Below are 25765 nucleotides of genomic sequence, written 5' to 3'. Positions count from 1 at the left end.
TGGGTGTCTTCTAGCTTGGGATGAAGGCAACATTTTCCTCCCACTTTGACAAAAATATGAGGCATATTTTTACCGAGTTTGCCTTCTGCCTTAACCTCATTTTTCCAGGGATGCTCACCTAAGTGGCGGAGCCCCACTGGGCACCTATGTCCTGGGAAGGCACAGAGGCTCATTTTCCTTCTCCTCCTCCCACTGGCTTATTGAGTGGTGCTGAAAAATGCAAAATGCACACCTGTGCCCCAAATGCTAAGTATAAGCTTTGGGGGTGTGTGTAGAAGTGTTCCACAGCACTTGAAAATACGAAACGTCACCGTAGTCTTGCCTTTGTGTCTAGTTGAGCTATTGTTGAGGAACACCGGGGGCAAAGCAAAACTTTCTCATTGGGATGCTAGAGCTCAGGCCTGCATGAGGATGAAAAGTTCAAGTTCTAGACAAAAGAAAACACTTTTCCTGATGGATGGTAGGGGAGATGACAAACTTCCAAGGAAAGGCGCTCTCAAAGCAGCTTCCTTGGCAGGGATGTCTTGAAACTCAGCTTCATGGTTATTTGGAGGGACATCATGACCTGATTTTTACCAGGAAAATGGTCTGTGAAAAAGGCTCACAGAATATCATCTGCTTACCAATTTTACTTCTTGTTTCATTTATACTTTCTCCCAGGGCCTTCGCTTCAGAAAATCTGCAGGGGGGAAAAAAGAGAATTTGTCGTTTTCAGTTTATCCCAAATTATGCTTTAAAAATAATAGATTCTTGAGAACTCTCTAAAATAATTTAAAACTTTATGGAAATATATAAAAGAAGATCTAAATAAATGACATATAGTGGGCTTAAAAATAGAGCTAAAATTTATATTAATTACTGGTATCGTGAATTTTTACTTCTCTATTCAGCACAGAATATTCATCCTCATATTCTGTAATTTATGATTTGCAATTTTGAGTGTTTTATGATGCAAGGGTACTGGAATAAAGCATGGCTGTAAGACTTTTGTACCCTGCCCTTCTCTATTAATCACAGTACCAAGATCCTGTAGTTATAGTTGAGAATACATGCTTACTATAACTTAAATAACATTTTTTCTTCCTGATTATAAAGTGACAGGTCAGAGGCTGGCCAACTGTGACTGGTCGTGAGACACATCCAGGCCACCACCTACTGCTGTAAATAAAGTCGTAATGGACCACAGTCACTGCGATTCATGTAGACATTGTCTATGGCTGCTTTCAGGTCGCGTAGGCAGAGCTGAGTAGTTGTGACAAAGATTGTGCAGCCTGCGAAGCTGAAAGTATTTACTATCTGACCCCTGACAGAAGAAGGTTACTGACTCCTGTTGTATATGATGTTAAATCACATTTTGAAAGTATGAAAACAGAAAAAAAATCCCTAATAACCCCTCCCCAGAAATCAGCACATTTTGAGCTTCATTCAGTCTTTTTTCTACTTCATTTTTATAGAATTAAGATCGTACCATCCATATGATTTTGTGCTTTGGTTATTTTTCACTTAACAGTACTAATCCCTCCACACGTCATTGTCTTTGATGGCTGTCTACTAGTCCGCCAGATGGTTGTGCTGATGTTTACTTAATGACTCCTATATATTTTCCAACAAATATGTATGAGATGCCCGCTGAGAGCCCACCTTTGTGCTGGCAAAGCGGTGTAGGATCTGGCCTATGTGAGAAACACGCAGTCTGGTCCCCTATACATGGGGAGCCCTTAAGAAATGTCAGTCTTTCCCTTCTCCTCTCTGCCATGGAATTTAAAGGGCAACCGAAAGGCTATGAAACAAATCCATAATAAGTGGCTACAGTAAATCACTGTGCTACCATGGATGACTGTGGCTAAGCCACTGGAGTATGACTAGGGAGGGGCCTGTCCATGAGTGGAGAGTAGGCAGGAAAGCTTCATGTACAAGGTAGGATTGACCTGGCTTTTATGGATGCATAGGACATGTTAGAAAACTCTACCTACCATCATGCTTCATTAACTATCAACACCGGGCCAATTTGATTTTAACGATCGCCTCTCTCCGCGTTCCCTCCCCACCCCCCCAAATCTTTCTGGATCCCAGTAAATCCCAGGTATCATGTTGTTTCGTCTCTAAGCTCTTTAGTGGTGTACGATTTTGTTAGAGGAGGTGGGAAGAGGAGGGCATTCCAGGCAGGGGAACAACGTGGGCAGAGGCCAGAATGCTGTGATGGCCGGCCCTGTGCTTGATGGAGGAGAAGTGTGAATTATGTCACCACTATTTTCCTAGTCTGGCTGCTTGGCCTGTGACTGCAGATGGGAAGTTTCCAAAGAAGGGGACTAAATTTCCTCTCACTGTTAGGTTTCTTGGGACTCCACCCCAGCTCCCTTATTAGGGTGTTCAGGCTTGTGACAGATTTATGGATGTGTTCTCTTCAGCTAGGGCCTGTCACCTTCGGGAGAGAAATGCAGTCCCATTTGATGCCATTCAGACTGAATTCAGTTCAGCAGACATTCAGGTAAGTCCCTGTGCTGGGCTCTGTGGGCTCACACTGGCCTTTGCCTATGGGGCAGGCGGCATCTGAGGTGTGGTCCAGGTCACTCAGAAGATGAGGGCTATTTTCATCCTGTAAGTTCTACAAAGCCAGGGGACTATAACTGTCTGATTGTTGGCTGTGTCCATCCCCAGCATCTAGGACTCCACAGGGCTTGACAATCCTTCATTGCTGGGTGAACGACTCCTCTTAGTGCCTGTTCTTGCAGAATTCACTCACCCATTTGGATTCTTGAGAATAAAGAAGATATGAGAGCAAGGCTGCAGAACTGCTGAATGGAGGAAACCAGAGTAGAGAAAGAAAAGGGGAAGATAGCGAGGTAGAACAGGCAGTCTTCACAGCAGCTGTTCAGAGAAGCCCCAACGGGGGGCCTGGGCTGGGGCTGGAGCCCCCCCAGCCTCGGCAGTGCCCACACGTGTCCTGGAGGGCACGGCAGAGGGAGCTGCTTCGTGCTGTGAAGAACCCGCTCCAAAGAGCCGCCCTGCCAGGGCTGGCAGACCCAGTGGGGGAAGCCACGAGCTGTTCCAGTCTCTCCTCTGCAGCCCAGCGCCGAGCTAAAACAGACTTTCCCACTGAAGGGGTGTGGGCTGAGGGCTGTCCTGTCCGCATGAGACCATTTTCCCTTCACTCTGCAGTTGTCCCTGCTCTAGGCCACCCCACCCACATGTGTTCCTGATCTCCAGTTGTCAAGACAAACTCTGGACTAAGAAAGCTCAGCCCCGAGGAAAAGAGGGGGAGAGTGCAGGGGAGGCGGGAGAGATGAGAAAAAAGGCGACCCCCATTTCTGCCACGTTCATCCTCACCCACCTGCATCTCCGTACCTGTCCAGCCCACGTCTCCCTCAGCCCCTCTGCTTCCCCTTGCTCCAGCCCCAGACTAAGTTCTGATCATCAGGAAGGGGAGACTCGTGATGACTCCTTCCCGACCTGAAAGAGGCACGTTCCCATTAATGATGTGGTTCAGGGAACCAGCCTGGGTCCAAGGCGGTTGAACCTGTGCTGACTTTCGCCAGGGCACGCTGCTCCTCTGGACAACATCCTCAGCTGCTGCTCACTGAGGGGGAGGCCTGGCCTATGTCAGGGAGGCTGCACCTTGGGCAGGGCCAGGGAGAAGGGTCTGTGACTTAACCTGTGCGCCCCCGAGGCTCTCCTCCTGGCGCCAAGGCATTCCTCTCTGGGAGTCGTTGGCTGCATGGCTCATTTCAGGAATCGCAGAGTTGCTGGGGGTATTTCCAATGTGGGGGCTGGCAGGCAGCTCTGTGCGCTGCACAGAAAAATCTCTACCTCGGGGCAAGGCCTGGGCTTGGAAGGGAGAAGGAATGCGGTCCTCTGGCTGCTCTTTCACAAGCCTGGCTTCCCGTGACACCCAGCCTTCCCTGATCCCACAGCGGCCGTGGTGCGCCCGGCGCCGCGCTGCACACTATCCGCGGAGTGCAAACCCTTCTCCTTCTTGGCTTCCGCGTCACCTCAGCCATCTCTCACCCTGACTGCTCCTTCTCAGTCTCCTCTTCTGCAGCTGTTCTTAGATGCTGCGAATCGCCAGGGTTTTGTCGTGACCCTCTCCCCGGGCACCCCATCACGCCAGCGCCTTCACTTGTCATCCCCACAGATAGCTCCCAGATCTCCCTCCCAGTCCCGCTTTATTTCCTGACAAACACATTTGAGGAACTGATCGCCCCCCACCCTTCCGAAAACCCCTCCCCTTCCTTTTTCCTTTCCTCATCTCACTGCCCAGGACAGACACTCACCTATGTGCTCCCGCCCCTCCCTCCATTAGCATCTTCACTCACCGCATCCATTCCCTGTCCTGGTCCTCCCTATCTCTCACAGCATTCCACCTGGCTTCGTTCCTTCGTTCCTCAGAGAAGGAGCAGTCCCATCACCCCATCACCTCAAAGTGACAATGGCTTGCGTGGCTCCCCGAATTCTTGCTACCTGCCTTCAGGCCACTTCCCATGAAGCCAGCAAGCCTTCTTAAATGCAAACCTGATCTTATTATTCTCCTGCTTAAAACTCTTCAAGGGCTCCCCAGGGACCACAGGACAAAATCCAAATTCCTTAACAGGGCTGACTAAACTCTTCATGCTCTGGCTGGTGTGGACTTCTCCAGAATCTTCTCTCACAGCCCCCCTGCCTTTCTAGGCTGGCCCGAATGGCCTCAGTTCCATCAAGTGTCACACTGGCTCACCTCGGGGCTGTTCCCTTTGCTTGGAAAATCTTTTTTCATCTGGCTAATTTCTACCTAACCCTGCAGTTGCAGCAGAGAGATCTCTTCCTCTGTAGGGCTGGGCAGGTCTGCAACCCCACGTGTTCCATAGAACTCTGAACTTCTGTCATCACGGGTACACCATGTGGGAACTGCCTGCTGACTTGTTTTGTCCCCTTGCTCAACATCATAAGTGCCCTGACGAGAGCGACCACATCTATTTAATTCACACGTCTATCCCTGGAGCTTAGACCGGGGCACGCACTTGGTGAGCATTCTATACCTACCTGTAGTGTACAAGCGGCAGAGCGTGAGGGAGCATGTGGGCAGCACTCCCTGGGGTGCAGAGACTTGGACTTGAATGCCCCGCTGGATCTCAGAGTCCTCGTTTGTAAGATTAGGATGAGATGCCTCTCAGGCTTGGGTTGATGTGGGAAGTATGTGCATACAAACGTCCTTTGTACCTAAATCATGACCACTGCCTGGCAGTGTAGGGACCCCCTTGCGTGATGGACCGTGACGTGGGATTGCATGTTGGAAGCAGCAACTACAGACAGGAATGATGGCTATCATCCTCTCAGCAAACCAAGGGGTCAGAGGAGGGATCCTTGCAAGTCCGTGGTCAAGGACACCTAAGATAGTTGCTGAGTTTCTCAATCTTCAGGGGCAATGAAAGGGATGGGAGTTGAGGTAGAATCTCATGTAACGTTCAAGACCTGCAGCTCCTGGGAGAATCCCATCCTGCCGTTGGTGTGGGTCAGGCAGAGATATGTCACCACTGGGGAGCAGCTGAGGAAGCGTGACACCTGGCTCTGCCCCAGGGCAGTTAGAACCACAGGCAATTTGCTGCGGACCAGGGGCAGCAGCTGCTTTAACCTATGGGCTAAGGGGAGGAGCTGATGTTCATAAGCCACTCAATCTCCAAGAGCCTCTGTGGTCTATTCCCTGTCACGTCAGCTGGGATGGTTTCCTCAGGCCAGTGGGGCAAATATGTCCTTGGAGGGCAAGGGGTTCCTCTTGACACCTTTCCTAGTCTTCTTGTCTACAGCAGTTAACTTCATATGTTGATTATTTACAGAGTGAACATGCGATCCTCTTCCCTATCAGAGAGGAAGAGTAGGTCTGCATCTGTGCCATTTCCTTCCGTTGGAGACCTATCCCTGACATGGCACCTTAGCTGTCTCTATTATATTGCCATGAAGATCCACCTTTCATTTCCCTTAGCCTTTTCTTTAATACCAATACTTCTTTTCTATTCCATCTTGTTTCCCATCAAGATGGCTGCCCCCCTCCCGTGTCCTGCTGAGCTGTTCCTTCCCTGTCTCGAGAAGCCTGCGGTTGCATTCTCCTGCTTCTAGGAAGTAGGTCTTGAGCAGTTTGCTTGGCTGCTATGACTTCTCGAAGTCAATTTCAAAGTGTCATTCTCAAGCCAAAGAAATATTTTTGAGTACTATTTTTGTGGCCAGCACTGTGTTAAAAACTGTGGGGAGGCTGGGAAGATACTAATCTAATCTCAGCTCTCAGAGTTCAAAATTCTAGTTCAGGGAATAAGGTGTAAATACAGAAAACAAATGGAAAAATAATAAAGGTTAAAATTGGAGTCTAATAGGAACCAGGGAACTCCTATTTGTCATGGATGTTATTTCCAGATGGTGCCACAAGATTGTTCTCCAGCCTCGGTCCAGTTTTCCTGTTGGTTTTAGATTGCTGTTCTAGTCTGTGTCTGAAGGATCCAACCTAGTGAAGGGGCGCTTTTCTTGATTGAGTTCTCATTATCATTGCCTTTGTTTCCAACTGCAGTTAATCTCTCTATTTATTTCTTCTTTTGTTATTTAATGGAACTCTGTGACAGAGGGACTCCCTTTGTATCAAAGACCTGTCACAGAAGAAAGTTAGCTGTGTGGTGCCTGGGCACTGGTCTTTGCCAAACATGGGGTCTCCAGCCTCTCTTCATATTATTATATACTACAAGGCTGAGTCATCCCTGATTTGAATGTAGATTTTGAATTGTAGTTTTCTTCCACTATAAAAATCCAGCTTAAGAACTGGCTTACATGTTCTAGTTCAGCAAAGGGTAAACACCCTATTAATGTGCCAATGTCTTGTTTTTCTTGTCACAGACAGGTAGCAAATCTCCTCCAGACTGGGGACTAGGGCTGAGAGATGCTAGAATTGCCTGGGAGGACAGCAAAGGGTCCAGTAAGATGGGGAAGAAAATCTTTTTTTCGGATGTGTACGTGTGAGCCACTGATGGACCCCTCTGTCCTGAGGCTCCAGGTCAACTCTTGTACTCTGGGGGAACTGAGGGATCAGAAGGGATCCGGGGCCATCGATGGTTCCTTCATTCAGACTTAGAACCTCCTTGCCATGGGCTAGAGAGGCTGAGCTGCCCCCAGGCTCCTGTGAGTCCCAAGCCCCTCTTTTGTGAACTTTGCCAACATGATGTCCCAACATTGGAAACACGGACGGTAGAGTGATATGATGTGAAAAGTCGGGAATGAATGGCGGGCCAGGACGCTGGGGCCTCGTTGCTGGGGGCTTTCAGAGGGTGAGACTTTCTCAGAGGAAGTAGTCTCCTGGGAGCTGAGTGAGGAAACAGGTGTTTAGCGCCATCCTGACTAAAATGCTGAGGTGCATGTCTGCATTCCTAGGACCGGCCAGCCCTCCTGCAGATGGGCCACATGGTGCTTCCAGTCACCAGGGGGACAGGCAGCAAATGCTTGGAGGGGATCGGGGTTACTGCAGACTGCTTCTTGAGGTAAGGACAGCGTGGAAGTCGCCCCCACTGGCACCTGTGGGGCCCTATTTTGATGTCTGCTGTAGGAGCAGTGCTTTAGTTATTTGTTTTCACAGAAAAACATTTTCTCTTAGTCTTCTGCCTCCAGCAGTTATGAGCATGTAATACCTAGTAATTGAATACTCTCCATGAATGCAAACAAAAGCTCCAATCCCGAGAAAGGTGTAGATCCTGGGTTACACTCACCAGTACCAAATATTCCTTTAATGATTGTTATTACAGTAACTTTAAACAGATGTAGACATTTTTTTTTAAAAATGTGGGCTGGTCTCTTGATTTTTCATTTGATTTAAAAAGATTGATTTACTGCTGGGAAAAACCCTTTTCAGAGGAAAGCTTTGTGCGAGTTTCATTAATTCCCTCGCTCTATGGCCACAAGCAAGATGGGACCACCAGTATTACCAGCCCATCCTATGTGATTGGATGTGTTTCAGCCCAAAAGCACATTTGTCATGGGGTTGTCAGAACCCTACTGTACTAGAGTTAAGTGAGCTTTGTATTAAGAGGCTTTGAAAGACCACATCTTCAGCCCTGCCATCCCAACCTACCCTCCCACTGGAAACAGACCTAAACTCGAGTATAAACCAGAACCAGGAACCATACCAATTCCAGAGTAATTCTTGGGGCGCCTGGGTGGCTCAGTCGGTTAAGTGTCTGCCTTTGGCTCAGGTCATGATCCTGGGATCCCGGAATCGAGCCCCGAGTCAGGTTCCCTGCTCAGCGGGGAGTCTGCTTCTCCCTCTCCCTCTGTCCCCCTCCCCCACTCATGTTCTCTGTCTCTTAAATTAAATAAATAAACTCTTAAAAAAATAGAATTCTTCCTAAGCTAGTGGTTCTTAAACTCATGTGCACAAAAGAATCGCTTGGTAATTGGTTTAGCCTGTAGAGTTTGGGGATCCTACCTCAGAGCTTCTGGATCTCAAGGACTCTGGACACTGTTTAGCCAGTGGTTTTCAAACCTGGTTTCATGTTGGAATCTTTAAACAAATGGATGCTTAGCTCCTACCTAATTAAATTAGAGTATCTGAGGGGTAAGGCCCAGTGTTGGAAGGTTTTACAAGCTCCATGGGTCATTTTAATATGAAGCCAGAGTTGTCAGGCCCTGGTGGAAGCTTTGAAGCCTTGGGTGAGAAGGCTGAGGGCCCCTTAGAAGCTCGTATTGGATGAGGCAGCAAGTGTGACGTGCTTATCTTCAGACAGACAGGTGTTCTGCTCCAACACATCCAGCTGACTATCCCAGAAACTCATGGCTTACTGTGAATATGCATTAGAAGGTTTGAGAAACCCCAGGATTCATTGCTAAAATTTGTGTGGATGCGCTATGTCCATTTTTCCAGGGGGAGGGTCCTCAGCTTTCAGCAGAGGCACTTTATTTTCTCCCCAGCCCTTGTTTTGTTCATTTATTCATTCACACCCCCCTGTCCTGCTCTCATTCTGCTCCCTCACACAGGTAACCATTCTTATGGTTAAAGTATGTGATAATCTATCTTCACGTTTGGCTATTTTTGGTTGTTTTGTGTGCATCTCTTTATGATTTCCATGAATTGTGTTCTTAGTGCTGTCCGTGCTGGTGTGGGTACATTCATCCATTGCTCCTGACTTCATGGTTAGCTTCCCCAAGATTTTACCTCTCTGCTTCCTTGGTGAGGGACACCCAGGCTTCCAGCTCTCCTCAGCCACAAACTGAGCTGCTGCGAACATCCTCACATACGTGCCCTTCAGAGCCCACTCGAGAGATTCCTGGGAGACAGACCCGGAAGCGGAACCACTGGGCTGCGGGGGCCACATGTACTTCTTCCGACTAAGGGGGGCAGCATGGCGCCCAAATGACTGCTCCCAGCTACACCCCTACCACCATCGTGGGATTCCTAAAGTGATCTGAGAGCCCCACTCACACGCCACCACAGCGAGAAAGCCAGTCAAGCTGGGCCCTCAGCGCTGCTTGCCTTGCCTTTTCTTTTTCCAGCTCTGCCTTCTTTCCGGTTCCCTGTGACATCTGTATGAAACCTCTGCCACTATGTCTGCTACCTCCCAACTCTTATTCCACTTCAACTTCCACAGACAGAACAGAGGCCGTCTTACCTTCCTCCCTTCACTTCCAAGGGCATCAGAGGCAGTGTCTTGTCTCATTTTTCTCTCCAGGCTCACCTCACCGGGATCTTTGATGCCCTCCCTCCCCAGATCTTCTCCCTGAGGCCTTGCTGCATCAGTTCTTCCCCTGGTCTGTCTGTCTGTCTCCCTCTCTCTCCACGGGCTTGCTTCCATGGCCTGCAATGTTGGCCACTTCTCTCCCGTTCTGAAACAAACCTCCCTTCTCCTCAGGCCTCCATTTTCCCTCCTTCGAATGTTTGTCGTCTATCACAAACTTTTTGAATACATGTTCACGTGTGCTCTCTTTGCTCAGCTCCTTCTCATGTGCTCCCTCACTCCCAGCCCTCCAACCCGTGGTCCGCAGTTGCCCGCTCGCTCGGTGTGTTCGGTCCAGTCTCCCCTGCTTCTTTCTTTCTAGTGTCAGACAGCACTCACAACATGCTTCTGGGAGCCGCCTCCCCTCTTGGTTTTCAAGGTAATATGTTCTCCTGGGTCTCCCCTGCTTCTCTCTCTGCTTTTTCTCAGCCTCCCTCACAGCCTCTTCTCCCTCCCTGCCCTTCAGAGCTTTCCCCCTGGTTCTCCCCTCTAGACCCTTGCGTCTCCACCTGTTTTCCTGAGCTCAGCCACTCCTTAAGCTTCCTTGAAGCATTTTAAGCATATGACTCTCAAACCTGGATCTCATTTTAATTCGGCGAATTGGTTTTGAAAATTTCCAAATGTTTGTTTGTGTGTGTGCTAAGATCCAGAGTCACGAGTGACTCAGTGTAAGAGTTCACAGACTAGAACTCTCTCTTCTGAACTCTGGACCCATGCACCTGGCAGTCTTTCTGTTTGCCAGTTTGTGGCTGTGCATCTAAACCGCAGATGAGCTGAAATGAAGTTTTTTTCCTAAAGGGTTCAGAGGCCAGCTTGACGATATGTCAGCAGACGCTGCTGCCCGCTCTGCTTCCGGCTGAGAACACGCCAGAGGCCTCTGGGTCACAGGCTGTGCGCACATATACTCTCTCTGAGTGGGAAGCGTGGGCTGCAGCAGCTAGAGTTCTAAGATGACAATTTGGTCTGCAGACTTTTTCCCCTGGCCCCTGGAACAGCGTGATATGGACAGAGTCACAGGCAGACGGGAATTAGTGTAACAGGTGAGAACTGTAGACAAAGTTGGTGCTGTCACTGACAGACCCCGCCCTGATGTTGCGGACCCCAGCAGTGCTGGCATGAGGAGTTTCCCACGTAGGAAAGTCCTACCGGGCTGGACATAATTCACCGTGCAACTAAATACACATCGGGCCTTTCTTTTAGAAGTTAGGTCAAGCAGATTAGGGACAACGGAGTAGCGAGTTTCCTTGAGACTGGCCTGGCTAAGTGTCGGGGGACCAGCGGCCCTGTGAATCAGCCTTACCTCTGCTTCAAAATCTGTTTGTTGTCTTCGATGGTGACGCTGTCAGCGTGGTCCCTCTTGAAGATTTCAAAAGCCTCTTGTCGTCCTAATGACATTTCTTCTTTCATCCCTGTTTGGAGACATGGGGAAATGGCCTCAGTCACGGCATCAGGATCCCATTAATTTCACTGTCACTTTAGGCGGACCACAAAGCTAGCCCTGGCTCCAAGAGGCTCACAGCCGAGAGGCTCCTGACCAGACAAGGTGGCCCCAGGCTCTTCCAGCTGGCCACCGACCCAGCGAGGAGGCCCTTCCAGCGACACCCTGCACCCTGCAGGGCTGGGCCTGTGCAGGCATGTGACTTGTGGGGGGCTGGAGTTTGGAATGTCTGGTCGGAGGAAATGAGAACCAGAGCCCCAGGCCCCAATTGCCGAGGACATCTGCAAATGCACTTTCTGCCATCATTCAGTGCTATAGCTCTCCCCGTTTTCCTGTTATGCCCCGTTTTGGTTTTCTGTTAAATTTCATGCTGGATTTCCAGGCATTTAGTTAAAAGAGGTACAATCCAGGCTGAAAGATACAGAACCTAGAAAATTCTACTCTTAGTCTCCATATAACGACTCATCCTTGTTTCCTGTGTCTAGGGAGGGGTCTTGGTGCTTACTCCGACGTTAGGTTCTCCATCGCAAGATCCATGAGCAGGTTGTGATGGCGGCTCTTAGTTCACGTCTAAATCCAACATCCTGGGTCGCTATCGTCACTATGTGCCAACCCTTGCTGCTGGGCCCTGCTCGGGGGCCAAATTCTGGAACCCAGAGTCAGGACGTCCAGGGACGGCGGAGTGAGCAGATGGTATTCCTGTACCGCAGCCCTCTTCCTCCCGGCCTCCCAGAGCGAGGCTCAATGCAAGTGTGTGCCTGGGACTCCCTAGGCAACAGCTGAATTCACAGCTGGATTTTGGGTGAATCTATGGAGTTGTTTTTTTATGCCTCTTTTAAAAGCGTTGGTTCTTTTTCCCCATGTTTTCATCCAGTTAATTCTACTTATCTTTGAAGCCCTGGCTGAGTGTCACCAACCCCGAGAAGCTTTCCCTGAGGCCCAGGCAGCACGAATCCTCCCTCCGCAGTCAATGATCCTCTATTAATGCATCTGTAACACACACAGCCCAGTAGACACTGTCACTTCACATGACAATCCTTTCTGGTGACAGGCATGTTTCTAGGAGGTAGAGATTACATTTTTGTGAATCCCTAGTGTCTTGTTCAATGTCTGGCATTTAGAAGGTGCTCAACAGATGTGTGTTAAATGAATCAGGTCAGGAACGAACCAGGAGTGACAATGAGCCTTGCTCTAACTGCCACATGAACATGATCCAGGGCGAGGGTGGTTCGCCTGTGAGGCCCCAGGTTCCGGAGACGCATTCATATGGGCCACATACCACATCTCCTCTTGCCTGGAAAAAACCCGCTGAGTCTCATCACCAGGCCTCAGGGTGAGGAACTGGACCAGCCCATCTGACACCAATTTAATGATTACCGTTGATAAAAATAGCACCATGAAGAATGTCTGAATGGTGAGGCACACAAGACGCCCCACCCTTTTCCAATCAGAAGCAAATGGGCATGTCTCGGTTTTGTCTCCACATCTGCCCTGCACACTCCAGAACCGGGTCGGCCTGGGAATGGGTTTGTGCGAGACTCGGAAAGATGAGTTCTGCTGCATGAGACACATTAACCGGGGGGCACTTTTCATCCAGCAGAGCCCACCAGGAGCCAAGGGACTCACGCCATACCTCATCCCCCGCCCCTGGTCTGTGCCCAATTCTGACAATGTGTGCTTTTCACTGCCAATGAAACAGCAACAGAGGGTAGAGGGAGCGAATCTCTCTGGAACGGAGTGGGGGATGAGGAGAGCTCCATGGAGACCACCTGGGAACCTGCCTGGGGGATCCCCCAAATTGCCTCCCACAGAGGAGGTGATGAGAAGGCAGCGGCAGGGATGGGGGGCCGGAAGAGCGTTATTCAAAAAGTTGCAGTGAAGGAGTTGGGTTCACGGCCTTTTCTCTCCCAGGCTCTGCTTTCTTTTAGAGCTGACAGTCCGAATTGACAGCTGGGTGGAACGGCCGTGCTGAGGCTTCTCAGCGCCCACGGCACTGTTACAGCAGTTGGTCCTGGAAGAACTTAGAACCAACTGAAAACCCCGCTGCATCTTCCCTGAGGTGCGGAGGGGCCTGGGTAGTGGGAACAGAACGGACATGGGGTGCACAGAGGAGACAAGCCCAGGAAGGTAGTTTGCTATCACTCTCCAGAGGATCTTGACATGTGGGGCCAGCGCTGTATCACAAGTATGTAGGAGTCACCAATTTTCCAAGAGTTAAAATTCAGTGAAGTGCAGGTTATGAGACAGAAAGTTACACTGGAAGGACTTAATACTTTCGGTGACTTAAGACGTGCTTGGGGTCTTGCAGTGCCGTGGGCGTATCATCGGGAACACAGGACAATGGAGAAAGCATTCTGGAATTGGAGTTCTCTGATGGTGGGGAGCTCAGGTGAGCGGACATTAATATGTGAGGGCTGTAATTCTGGCAGCTAGCATCCCCCATGTCTGCTCAGGGAGGCCAAGGTGCGGTGGCTGATGATGCCCATCGTCTGAAGGCAGAGAGGCAAAGTAGGGCCTGGAAGCCTACTGAAGAGCTGTCTTCGCCTCTCAGGATTTAGAAAACAGCTTTCTAATGCAGCAAGCCCTGGCCCCCATTAGAAGGACTTAGAGCAGCTGGAGCACGAGAGTGACTGAAAGCTAATGAGATAATCATCTATTTATTTATTCTCTCCACCAGTATTTATTTCTCTTAGGCACTGTGGTTGGCATGTGACCGAGCTATAAACTTGAACAAGAAGATTAAAGCTTTGATCCTTGCCCTTAAAGAATTGAAAGTCCAGTGAAGGAGAAAAAACGTGAACAGTAACAATGAAAGCTGCTATTTGCTGTGAGGCAGGCCTGTGTCCAGCGCCGGGAAACAGGGAGGAGGAGGGTCAGCTCTGTCGGGGAGACTGGGAAGGATTCTGAGGGACGAGCAGCATTTGCCATGTAGAGCAGAAGTGGAAGAAGACCCCAGAAGGAAGGGACAGAGGAGGAGAGTGCATCAAAAGGGCAACTTGATTCATATGTAAGGTTCTGCCACCCAATAGGAATGGCCTTTGGGGAGAATAAAATGAATTTCTTATATACTTTACACTAATCACTGTATCAAGTGCTTCCTTACCTATTATGTCAGTTAACCTTCTCCATGATCCCTGGTCAAATAGCATTTTACAGAGGAAGAAACTGAGGCTCAGTTAAAGAAATGTTATAAAGGGGTAAAAACGGTCTGGCTTTTTAGAGGAAGTCAGTTCTGCTCTTAGATCCGTTTTGCTAAGGAAAGCATAATGACTCTCATTACTGTCTATCTTGTCCCAAACCTTGCATTTTCTTTACGGTATCACAGAAAAAAAGAATCACAAATTTTGTTTTACTATTTCTATTATTATTTCTAGAATGTGTGCACTCCATGGGGCAGGGATTTTTGTGAGTTTTGTTTGCTGCAGTAATTCTAGCACCTGGATGGTACCTGGCACATAGGAGGAACTCAAATTCTTTTGAATGAATAAATGAATGTCCTACATGCTTACTGTTCTTCCTTCTGGCATAGCATATTGTGACATGATGGGGTAAGTACATTGATGGCTCTTCCTTCCTCCGCCACCACACTCCTCAGTGGGTGCATCCCCTGTATAAAATTCACACACACACACACACACACACAAGAAATTCAACACCATCTTCTCCTACTACATGTCACTATGCTTCATAGCCCACTCTTAGAGATTCCAACTCCAAGAAGCTTTTATAAAAATGCAAATACTCTTGAAGGCATCACCGTCTTGGAGCTAGCAAAGACAAACTCCATGATCTGTTGACCATTAGCTAACAGATCCTGCGAAGACGAGACATAAGATGGTGTCTCAGGCTGGTGCCAAAATGGGGGAAAATCTGAGCTTAAAAGGGAAGGTGTGATGGCAAAGACAAATTGTGCCTTTTCCCCAACTTTGTTTAGTCTGTCAGATTCAGCTGCTCAACAAAGCAGAGGACCTTAGGAGTTCCACTTGCCGTGACTGTTTCTAGCTTGTGGTTGTTTCCTTTTAGTGAATTTCAATCATAGGTCACAGTGTCGAATCCCAGAAAACATGTATGACTCAGAGCAGCCTGCTGGCTTGCTGAGGCACAGGACTGTTTAAGACCCGGAGGAGAGCACATAAAATATTACAGGCCAGTATAAAATTTCAAACAAAACAAAGCAAAAACCAAAAGACGAACAAACAAACAAACAAAAAACCCTAAAGAAGAAGAGGAGTTTCTCAGTCTCGGCCTCCAAAACAGGACATTGCAATTCCAGGTTGTGAGCTAGATGGAAAACACTTCCAAATCCTAAAGGTATGGCCTCTTCTGGATTTTGATACTTATTATGAATGGCACTTAGGTAGAAATGGCAGACAATAAGGCACTTGCAAAATCAGCCTTGGAGTGAGGCTTCTGTAAATGTTAGGCATATAAAATTCTTTGGTGCTGGTCCCTCACCCGTTTCTATAATGTTCTCTTTTTTTTGGCCATCCTGAAATTTGGCTCCTTATTTTGCTGAAGAATATGCATCGGTACTTTTGGAAGCCCTCCTCGCCCCCAACACAGGGTCCCATGGAAACCAAGTGGAAAGGAAAAACATCGGAAGTGGAGAGTTTATGCTCCTGCCTTTGGGCCTGCTGTCTGATTGCCTTTAGTCTGGAGCACAAGGGCCAGAGCTCATTTTCCTGGCTGCCCCAAACAACTTACTGCTTCTCAAGCTATTGCTTAAAAATTGACAAAGGTAGAATGATGGAGAGTTGTGTTATTCACCCTGAAAAATGGATTTCCTGGTCAGAGCCAAAAATCTATTTTCCTTGGGAAAGGCATCTATTCATGTGGTGCCTCAGTTCCCTCTGACTGAAGAAGGAAGGGGAGAAAAGAAGACCCACAGAGAATGAGGAAAAGTGAGCGATGGCGTGGGATTCTGACAGGAAGGGGGCTGTGGATCACACTGGTTGGGACCAAAAGCAAGAGAAGGCTCAGAGCTGGGTGGGGGACATTCAAGGCTGAGAGAGGGAGGAAGCTGGATGTGGGGGATGATCATACGGTTTGTGGCTTGGTAGCGGAAGTTTTCGAAACCAAAGGTGAGGGAGTGGCTTTGATATAGTGACATGATGAATCCCCACAATATGTAGGACATGGGAGTGCAAACAGTAATGAGAAGCAACAGGCAGGGATAGAGTGTGGCTTTGTACGATAACTGATACAAGGTTCTCTAGGCACTGGAATTTCTCAGTAAATGTTGACTTATGTGAAATATACAAAAGTATCCTCCTATAAATAATTAGAAGAGAATTCCATGCTTTGGTGTATAGAAAAGTTAGAATGAATGGACCAGTGGGAGGGAGAGAAAGGAGGAATTTAGATGAGAGGAAGAGATAAATCTATCAAGGCAGCATGAAACATAAAAGGTCAGGAGGGAAATGAAGGAAAGGTCAGTGGTCCAACACTCTTGGGAATGGTGCCTGGGACAAGGATGTCCCGAGGACCATCAAAAGGAAATGATGGCTACAGCCAGACACTCTGCAGTGAAGGACAAGTCAGCAGCTTCTAGCATGGAAAGCAAAGGGTCCACTGATGCTGGACTGAAAACATGCATGAGATGGGGAGGTGCTAAAAGATCTTATAAAGAGAAATGGTCCATCTCCCAGAAAGATTAGGAGGGACATTTGAGACACTTGACCTTCCTCTCCTCACTGCAGGGAGGATGCTGTCATTTAGGAAGGAGGAGGTTTCTGGAAGTTACGTGAAAGACCTGCATGGCACGGAGGTAGTCCCCACGTTCCCACATTCCTTCCTCACACTCACGGAAGACATTGTCAGGCAGCCTACATCATTCATCCCCTTTCCCAGATTACCACCCAATCAAATGACAACTGCTGTTACTTTCATCATTCCTATGTTTCTGGGGGAAAATAGCTGCCCAGTTTTACCACCTTAAGGGCTGACATGCAGGTGATTTTCCCCAGGGAGCAGCATCATGCCTTCAAGTGCCCGAATCACAGAGTGGCCGCCTGGGGGCAGATGCCAAGGAGCCCTCCGTCCATGCTTCCCCACCCCCAGGGTGATGGAGGCCACCATAGGAAGCGGTGCCATGTGCCATGGCTCTGTTTACTTTAAGGGCCAGCTCAGCTACAATTTGAGGGGTGGCTGGGTGGGTGCAGCGGGGTATGGAATCTGAAGACAAGGGGAAGACAAAACCACTTAGCCACGGCCAAAGTGACTGCAGATGTGAAGACCAAGAGTCGATCTTTTGGGGTGACCAAGGACACTTGCCCAACCTACTTCCTGCTTTTGAGTGACACTTCTGGAATGAGTTGGTGCCCTAGGCCTTGGGGTTAAAGGCTTATGTTCAAACCAGAAGATACCACCTGGGCTGAAGTCCTCAGATTAGGACTGGCCTTGGAGTTTCCTAAGCTGCCACATGAAAGCCGTCAAATGAGAACCTTTAATTTGTAGATTCTTAGGGCTGGCTTGGACCAGGCTGAAGCATGGTAGGCTTGGCAGGGGCTTGAGGGAGTGGAGTAAAGGGAAAATCTGAAGTGGAAAGCCACGGAAACCTTAGGAGACCCACCCAGTAGTGGCACCACATCTAAATAAATCAAATGGGTTCCTGACTCCTGGTGCCAGAGATCACACGTCCCACCAGCAAGCCTCGCAGGCCCAGCAGCACAGACCATGTGGGCTGGGTGGAATTAGGGGTCAGTGTTCGAAGCTGGTTGTGTTTCTCTTTCGTCTTGGTAACCATGTCTGAGTCACCTTCCTGCTGCAGCTGCGTGCTGGATGTTAGCCTGAGCGGGTGCCGAAAGGCCCTGTGTGCCAACCAAGTGGACAGACTTGGAGTGCCCGGAAGAATGGCAGCTGCTTGAGGGCAGTGGCCCATTTCCAACAGTCACATTAAGCCTTTAAACCATGGTCCTGAGGATCGTCTGCCAAAGACCTTCCTTTTCCTAACCCGGCCTCTCTGGGGTTTTTCTTTTGTGAGTGTTCTTATTCAGAACAAAGTGCCCATGTGGGTTGCTTAGAAAAACCCGTGGACAGACACAGGCATGGAGCTTGGAGAACAGCCTGGGTCATGTTGGCATTTCTGCGTTTTGGAGTTAATTCAGGAATCTGGAGGCCAGCAACATTTCCATTAAATAAGACAGCATGCTGTGGCTCCTGATGCCAGGCGAAACTGGATCTACAGAGTCTTTTCCATTGATTTCAGTCCATAGATGTGGCAGCCTTGGTGACCAATTCCATGACCAATATTTGAACCAACCCTGGAAATCTGGGTGGAAGGACATGTGGGCTCTAGCCCTTTGTGGGTTAAAGGGCAGTTGACCGAGAGGCCCACTGAATAGAAAGGCAGCATTCCTCTTCAGCTTAATAAGAGGCTCCAAATGCTGCAGAATCTGAAAAACACAGATTCCCTGAGTTTGAGATGTCCTGACCATTTCTAAAGGCTATGGTCAACCGGGTTCTGTTGACTGGTGTCCACCCCGATGAGCTCAGTTCTCACGTCAGCCTGTGCTTTGGGGGCAGCAGCTAGAGCATTGTTCACATGCCCTATTGTCTGACAAATGAGGGCAGTTTTCTATCTATGCCTGAATTAGGAATGAATTCCACCGTAGTCTCAAATTTATTTTGCGACATTCTTAAAAGAGAATTAAAAAAAAATACATTCTAGCCTAGTAGCCTCTTCCCTGAAATGCATATAGATTTAAATAAAGTTCTGTTTCTCTTGCTTGGAAGCAAGCAAAAGGTAAAATGGAGTTTGGGTATACTGGTATTCATTCCTTGGGGGCAAAAAAAGGAAGAGGAAAATTATTTGTTGTGTGTCTTCTATGTGATAGGCACTGTTTCATGCTTCACAAATATGAACTCACAGATATTAACTAATCTCACAACAAGTCTATTGGTGGTGATGGGGGGTAGCTAATGCTTATTGAGAACTTTGCATGTGCTAGAGGGATTTCATATGTTGTCTCATTTAATTCTCACAGTGACCCTGTCAACTAGGTAGTATTGGGCCCATTTTATAGGTAAGGTAATTGAGGTTGAAAGAAGTTAAAAGTGACCCCAAGACAACAGTTAGTAAAATGGTAAAGCCATAACTTGATCCCAGGTTTGTCTCACTCTGGAACCCTTCTTCTGCATACTGTGTTGCTAAGTGAAAATCATTTGTCAAGTAGAAATGATCTCACGAATACCAGCAAACCACTGAGGTCAGACATATGAGGTCAGGAGGTCATGAGAAAAAGGCAGTGTTGGGAGGGTTGTGAGTTGGGATGTGCACTGAAAACCATGAATGCACATGGCAGCTCGTTAGAGCTGGAGATGATCATGAATGGGAATCTGGGGCAGGCACCAGATGGCCAGGAAGAGCTGCTCCACCTGGAGTCCCAGGGCCTGGGTAAGGATCAGAGGGGAAGGGAGGGTTGTAGGGGAGGCTTGGCTTTCTACCATGAGGACTTCATTAGTTAACCAACTAGGTCAGGTCCAGCTGAGTAATTATCTTTCCCTAATCTACATGGAGCTTCAGTTTTGAAGAGTCTCCATAGTCAAAGAGTTTATGCACTTCAAATAGTGGTGTTGGACCAAAGCAGGGGGATACTACAGAGAGAAGGGGTATGGTCCAGGTTGCAAGAGTGTGGACTTTGGCAGAGAATAATTTCCCATCCTCAAATGAGCAATAGCCATGAGAAAGAGGTGAAAAGGATCCAAGGGGCCATCATTTTCCCTTTGACCCCTCTGTATCCTGACTGTTTTTTCTCTGGAAAGAATTTCATTATTTAAATGTAACATTTGTTTATTCACGGAGATTGTGAGTCAACTGGTGAAGGAGACCATCTGTCAACAAGTACTGAGTATCTGCTCTTTCGACAACCCTCTTCTATGGTTAATGTTACAGATAAATAAAAGAAATATTGTCCTTGACCTTGTGATAGAAAGCACTGGGGGTATGGGAAATTCAAGCTTACATTAGAAAGTAGGTGAACACTCATAGACAATGCATTGGTGGTAGTATGGTGCAGGTGGTGCAGACAATTGTAAGAAAGTAAAAGAAGGGGAGTGGTCAGATTGCAGAGGGCTTTTCAAGAAACAAAGCAAGGTCATAGGGGTGGGAAGGAGCCCACCATGGTCAGGGACTGGCACAGAGATTGAATAAAAGGACCTTGGGGTTTCCTTTGACTGTGGGGGGAATTGGGGCCCAGTCCTCTAGGTCCAGACACCATACCCTTAACAAGTCCCCTGCATCCCCAGGACATTCCCAGGCAGAGGTGCACTGGAGTTTTCCACAGGCTTGTCAGGCTACTCTCCATCCCTCAGACGATGGAAGAAAATCTGCTTTAGAGTGTAACTCTGAGCTACTCTTCTACTACTCTTGTGCAGTGGTTGGGGAAAGGCGATAGAATTTAAAGTAGGAAGACATGGGTTTGAGCACGGGTTTCACCCACTAGCTGTATGATCTAGGATCTGCCATTTATATTGCTGGAAGTCTCAAGCCCCTCATCTATCAAATGAAGCTAATAAAAACTGTCTCTTAAAGTTACTGTGAAGTGTTAATAAGAGATGGTGGCACTTTGTGCATCTCTCCATTTTGGAACTGCTGAATACATTTGTAATAAACTATTTGCATGACTATCTTATCTGCCCACCTTCTCCACCCCTCAGGCCATGAGTTCCAAAGACATGTGACTTTGCCTTATGAATCTGTAGCCCCAGCTCCAAGCTCAGTGCTTGGAAGATACTCCAAACAAGGTTTGTCAACTGAATGAATAAACAAGGATGAAATACCTCTAGTTAACTTGTTTTTCTTAAAAGCATTATTTGTTAAACTGTACATGCATCTCTAGGCAGTTTTCTATGTATATATTTTGCAGTAATAAAACTGAATATGGCAGCTATGAATCATTTATTTGAAAGTCTGACAGAATGAATGAATAAATACGGAATACACTATAAAAAGTGAAAGTGTAAAAATGAGTTATTATTGTCATCATAAGTAATAATGAGTCATCTAAAAGCCTACCCACAGCAAGCTGTTCAGAGCGCAAGAACGACTTGAACACAGTAGGAGAATTCTGAAGGTAGTTGCTAGTTATGAGTTAGCAATGGAGGAAGAGAGGGTGGTTTAAACTGTCAGGCAGGCTCCACTGCTTCTGTGTTCTCTGCTCCCTGACTACCCCAGGAGGCTCATCCCACAGTAACAACCTCTTCTCATTGGGGAGATAAATGCAACAGGACAGGGGCTACCTCATCAGTCCTGACTGGTGGACTCAGTGCAATCCAGGCTTTCCTTCTGGTGAGAATGGATCAAGCATCCATCATCTTAACAAAGGCCAACCCCTCTACCTGGGCTGTGGTTCCCAAACTCCCCTGGCCTTCTTCTCTTGTCCCTTCTCTCTTGCCTGAGCAACTTTCCGCCTCTTCTTTGGATTATGTCCATCACCACAAAACCATATTTTAAAATCCATGTTGAATTAGATATAGTTAGATGTAGATATATCTGAATTTGTAGGTACAAAATGGAAGGTTAAAACATTCAATGTTCACTGGCCTTGGTTTCATTAGTGAAATAGGAGACAAGTTCATCTATTTATAGAAGGATTGCAGAGTAAGAGATTCAAGGACATTTAGATACCCAGAGGAAGGAAAAAAATACTGTTTAACAATATTCCCCCTCCCCTCCCCATTAACCTTCTAGTTATCTTTCTATTTCTCTGGTCCCTTTTCATAAAAAAAAAAAAAAAAAAAAGCTTCATCAGCGTGGTTGATATTCACCATCTCTATTCCCTCACCTCCCATTCTCTCCTCAATCCAGTCCAATGGAGTTTCATTCTTTCCACTCTATTGAAAGTATCTTTTTAGCATCTTTAGTGATCTAAGCATAGCCAAAGCCAGTGATCAGTTTTCTGTTCTCATTTTAGTTGACCTCTCAGCAAATGGTAGAGCAGTAAAGTCACCAACTATTTCATATGCCAGCACCCAGTCCCTAGGTCCCCTGCAGGTTGGGAAGGTGCACGTGACTGTGATATGTGTTACCCCCTGGCCGAAGCACTGAAGACTCACTGTCCCATTTTCCGTGCTCTTTCTTCTCTCACTCTGGTGATCGGTGTCATCACAGATATGTGTCATCTATGTCAGCCTGGGTCCCTGGTGCTTGTGGAGCAGAACTTCCACCCTTCTGACCCACAGTGTTCATACAATGTGAATGAGAAATAAATGTTGTTGTGATAAGCTATGCACAATTAGTGCTAATTTATCACCAGAGCATAACCTAGTAAATCCTGACCAATACGCACCACCGTTAGACATAGTTGACCCCTCCCTTCTGCCCGCAGCACCTCCTTCCTTGGCCGTCTGTGACATCACTCCCTCCTGATTTTTCTCTCACCTTCCTGCCTTCTTCCAACCTCCAGATGTTGGAGCACAGTAGGGTTCAGTCCTGGGCACTCTTCTTTTTCAACAGGTGATTTCATTTAGTATCGTGGCTTTAAAATGTATTATACACCAATGGCTCCAAAATTTATATCTTTAGCTCTGACCTCTTCATTGAGGGCCAAATTGGGACATTTAACAGCCCACTTGAAATCTCTACTTTAATGTCTAATTGGCATCTCAAACTTAACATGTTCCAAACAGAACCCTTCATGCTCCATTCCAAAATCTACCCCAAGATGTTTCCTCTAATTGTTTCCATATCAATAAATGGTACCACTTGCTCAAGCAAAAAATCCTAGGGCTCGTCCATGATTCCTCAGACCCCACAACAGTTCTACCAGCAGATTCTGTATGAAATCTTTTAAAAGTATGCGTTAGACCTCGTTGCTTCTCTTTGTTTCCTTGTTTATCCCAACTGAAGTCGCCACCATCTCTCACCTGGACTGTCTCCTGTTTGCCAGCATCCATCTTGCCCTCCTACAGCATATTCTCCACATAGCAACCTGAGTGATTTTTTAAAGAACATAATCATGTCATTCCTCTGCTTTAATCTCTCCAGTAGTTTCCCATGGCTCCTGAACAAACTCCAAACTCCTCAGTCCAACAGACCTCACATCATGGTCTCTGCCTACATCTCTCCCTCCTCATGCCCCTCTTAGATAGCCTTTGCTCATGCCTTCTCAGGTCACTGGTCTTCTTTCAGCTCCTCAGATATGTCCACTATGTTCCTACCTCTGGGCCTTTACACTTGCTGTTTGTTCCTTCTGTTTGGAATGTTCTTTCCCTGAATCTTTATGACTATCAATTCATTATTCAGTTCTCAGCTCACATATCACCTCTTCTGGTCTCCAACCCACCCGGACTGTTTCTTATCCTATTATTTTGTTTTATATCCTTCCTAGCACTTGTCGTCATCAGAAGCTACACGTATATATGTATTGTATAAAATGAAAACTCCACAAAGGTGATCTGTCTTGTTTATTGCTCCTTTTCTAATGCTAGGAAGGAAGGAAGAGAAGAAGGAAGGAAGCATGGAAGGAAGGAAAGAAGGAGGGAGGGTAGGAAGATAGAAAGGAAGGGAGGAATAAAGGGAGGGAGGGAGGAAGGTCAGCAGTTGTATTGGAAATAGGTGCCCCTAATATGTACTAAATTTGCACCCTGCTTCCTGCCCTCCTGCTCAAGCCCAAACTGCTCTCCTATGAGAACCCTGATGCCTGAGTTTGAGTTCTCTCCCCTCCACACCCACAGTCAGAACTTCTCTTTAAAGATTTTATTTATTTATTTTAGAGAGAGAACAGGGGGAGAGTGAGAGAGAGAAGCAGACTCCCAGCTGAGCAGAGAGGCCGATGTGGGGCTTGATCCCAGGACCCTGAGATGATGACCTGAGCTGTAGGCAGCCGCTTAACGGACTGAGCCATCCAGGCCGCCCCCCACAGTCAGAATTTTTAAAGTGTCCCCTCTTTCTCAGGAACCTAGCTTGGGTCAACTTCCACAGCTCCCTGCTAACCCATTCTCTGATTAGCTTTACCACCTCACTCCTTGATCTCTCTCTCCTTTGGTTTTCACTTTTGTGGTTGTTTGTTTTGTCTCTGTTTTATGCATACTAAACCTATAAATAATTATTTCTAAAGGGAGCCAAACTAAACACCACACCTAAATGGTGAGTGGGCTTGTGAGAATAGCTCCCCTTCCTTTTCCTGGCAAGAATTTCCATTTCTGAGACAGAGAAATGAGAATCTTTGGGGACATCTAGCATTATTTCAGAACACTATAGGGTCAGCCAGTTAATATCTGTGCCTAGCATTTGTACATTCTCAACAGAAAGAGGTAATTTACCATTATGAACCATTTATAATAAGCCTTTCAGGAAGGCTTCTGAGGAATTTTTCTTTCACAGATGCATTATCTTATAGGAATTCAGAAAGGAATACAATTCATGCATAAAGCAAGTCCTAAAGATTTAACCCCCTATATCTTTGCCTGATGAGGTAAGAACATCTGAAAGTTATTATTTTACTTTTCCTAATTATCAAGGTATAGCTTGTCCCTTGCAAAAAACTGGGAAATAAAGAATGGTATAAAGAAGCAGGAAAAAAAAATAACTCACAATCCGTCTACCTTCCTTCCAGTTTTTTCTATGCTTTGTTTTATCACATAGTTAAGATGATAATGTAGATACAATTTTGTAGCTTGCTTATTTCACTTAACATATCTCATAATCCTTTTTCCTAACTCATCAAATTCTTCATAAATATTACCTTTTGTGGCTATGTAATATTTCCTCATTATAATCTATTCTCTAGAATTAGAATTTTACATTATATATATATATATATATATATATATATATGTGTGTGTGTGTGTGTGTGTGTGTGTGTGTGTGTGTAAGTAATGCTGCAGTGAGCATCTTGGTGTGTAAATGCTATTCCACATTTAAGTACTTAATTAGTTCACTAACATAAATATTTACTGAGTGCCCACTATATCCCAGTTACTATTCTTGGAGCTAGTCAACAAAGGCTATTTCCTTGGAATGCTGACATTCTACTGAGGGTGACAGACAGGAGAAACAGATAAATACATACTATCAATTAGCTCTGTGAAGAGAGGTAATGCAAAGTAAGGGGATGGAGAGATCCCAATGATGCAGGAGGCTGTTTTCCTGAGGGGGTTAGAGGAAGATCTCTCTGAGGGAGTGGTCTTTGCACAAAGGCACTTTGGATTATTTCTGTAGGCTAGATTCTTCAAGGGAATTTCTGAATTAAAGTTCTTGCTTTCTAGGAAGCCAGTTTATTCCAACAGCAGTTCTCAGCAGTGCCTGGAAGAAACAACAGTTATAAAAATGTACCCTACTAGGGTGTGATCTTGAGCAAGTTACTTAATTCCTGTATTCCTTAGTTTTCCTGTGTGAAGTGGAAATAATTATGCCTGTATGTGTACGTGTGCGTGCATGAGTGTATGTGTGCATGTGTGTGTGGGCGCGTGTGTGGCGGAGGCAGGAGGGTTGGGGATGGCCATGGGGAGGGAATGTTAAGGTTTCTGTATCCTGGAAGGACTGGGTTAGGGAGCAAACACATGATCAAGCTGTGAAATGTGTGCAGGGCATTCCAGTGATGGAAACTTAATTGAAAGAGGGCTCTGGAAGGTGTGGCATGAACACTTACTGTGCCTGGCACATAGTAAGTGG

The 25765-nt window shown here is 46.9% G+C and overlaps 1 protein-coding gene across 2 annotated transcripts in view; it reads right to left on the bottom strand.

Annotated features, from left to right (window-relative positions):
- KIF6 (kinesin family member 6) overlaps positions 1-25765 on the bottom strand; it is a 422715-nt gene that overhangs the window by 92675 nt on the left and 304275 nt on the right. For both annotated transcript variants that reach the window (XM_078055376.1, XM_078055377.1), the window contains 2 exons: positions 11014-11122; positions 624-679 (listed from right to left, as the gene is read on the bottom strand). In XM_078055376.1, the coding sequence (XP_077911502.1) occupies positions 624-679; positions 11014-11122 (165 nt within the window). The remainder of the gene's footprint in view (positions 1-623; positions 680-11013; positions 11123-25765) is intronic.

This window comes from Halichoerus grypus, chromosome 9 (genome assembly GCF_964656455.1).
Source record: "Halichoerus grypus chromosome 9, mHalGry1.hap1.1, whole genome shotgun sequence".
NCBI classification, from domain to species: domain Eukaryota; kingdom Metazoa; phylum Chordata; class Mammalia; order Carnivora; family Phocidae; genus Halichoerus; species Halichoerus grypus.
Note: the sequence above shows the minus strand (reverse complement) of the source record. Positions and strands in the feature narration are given on the sequence as shown.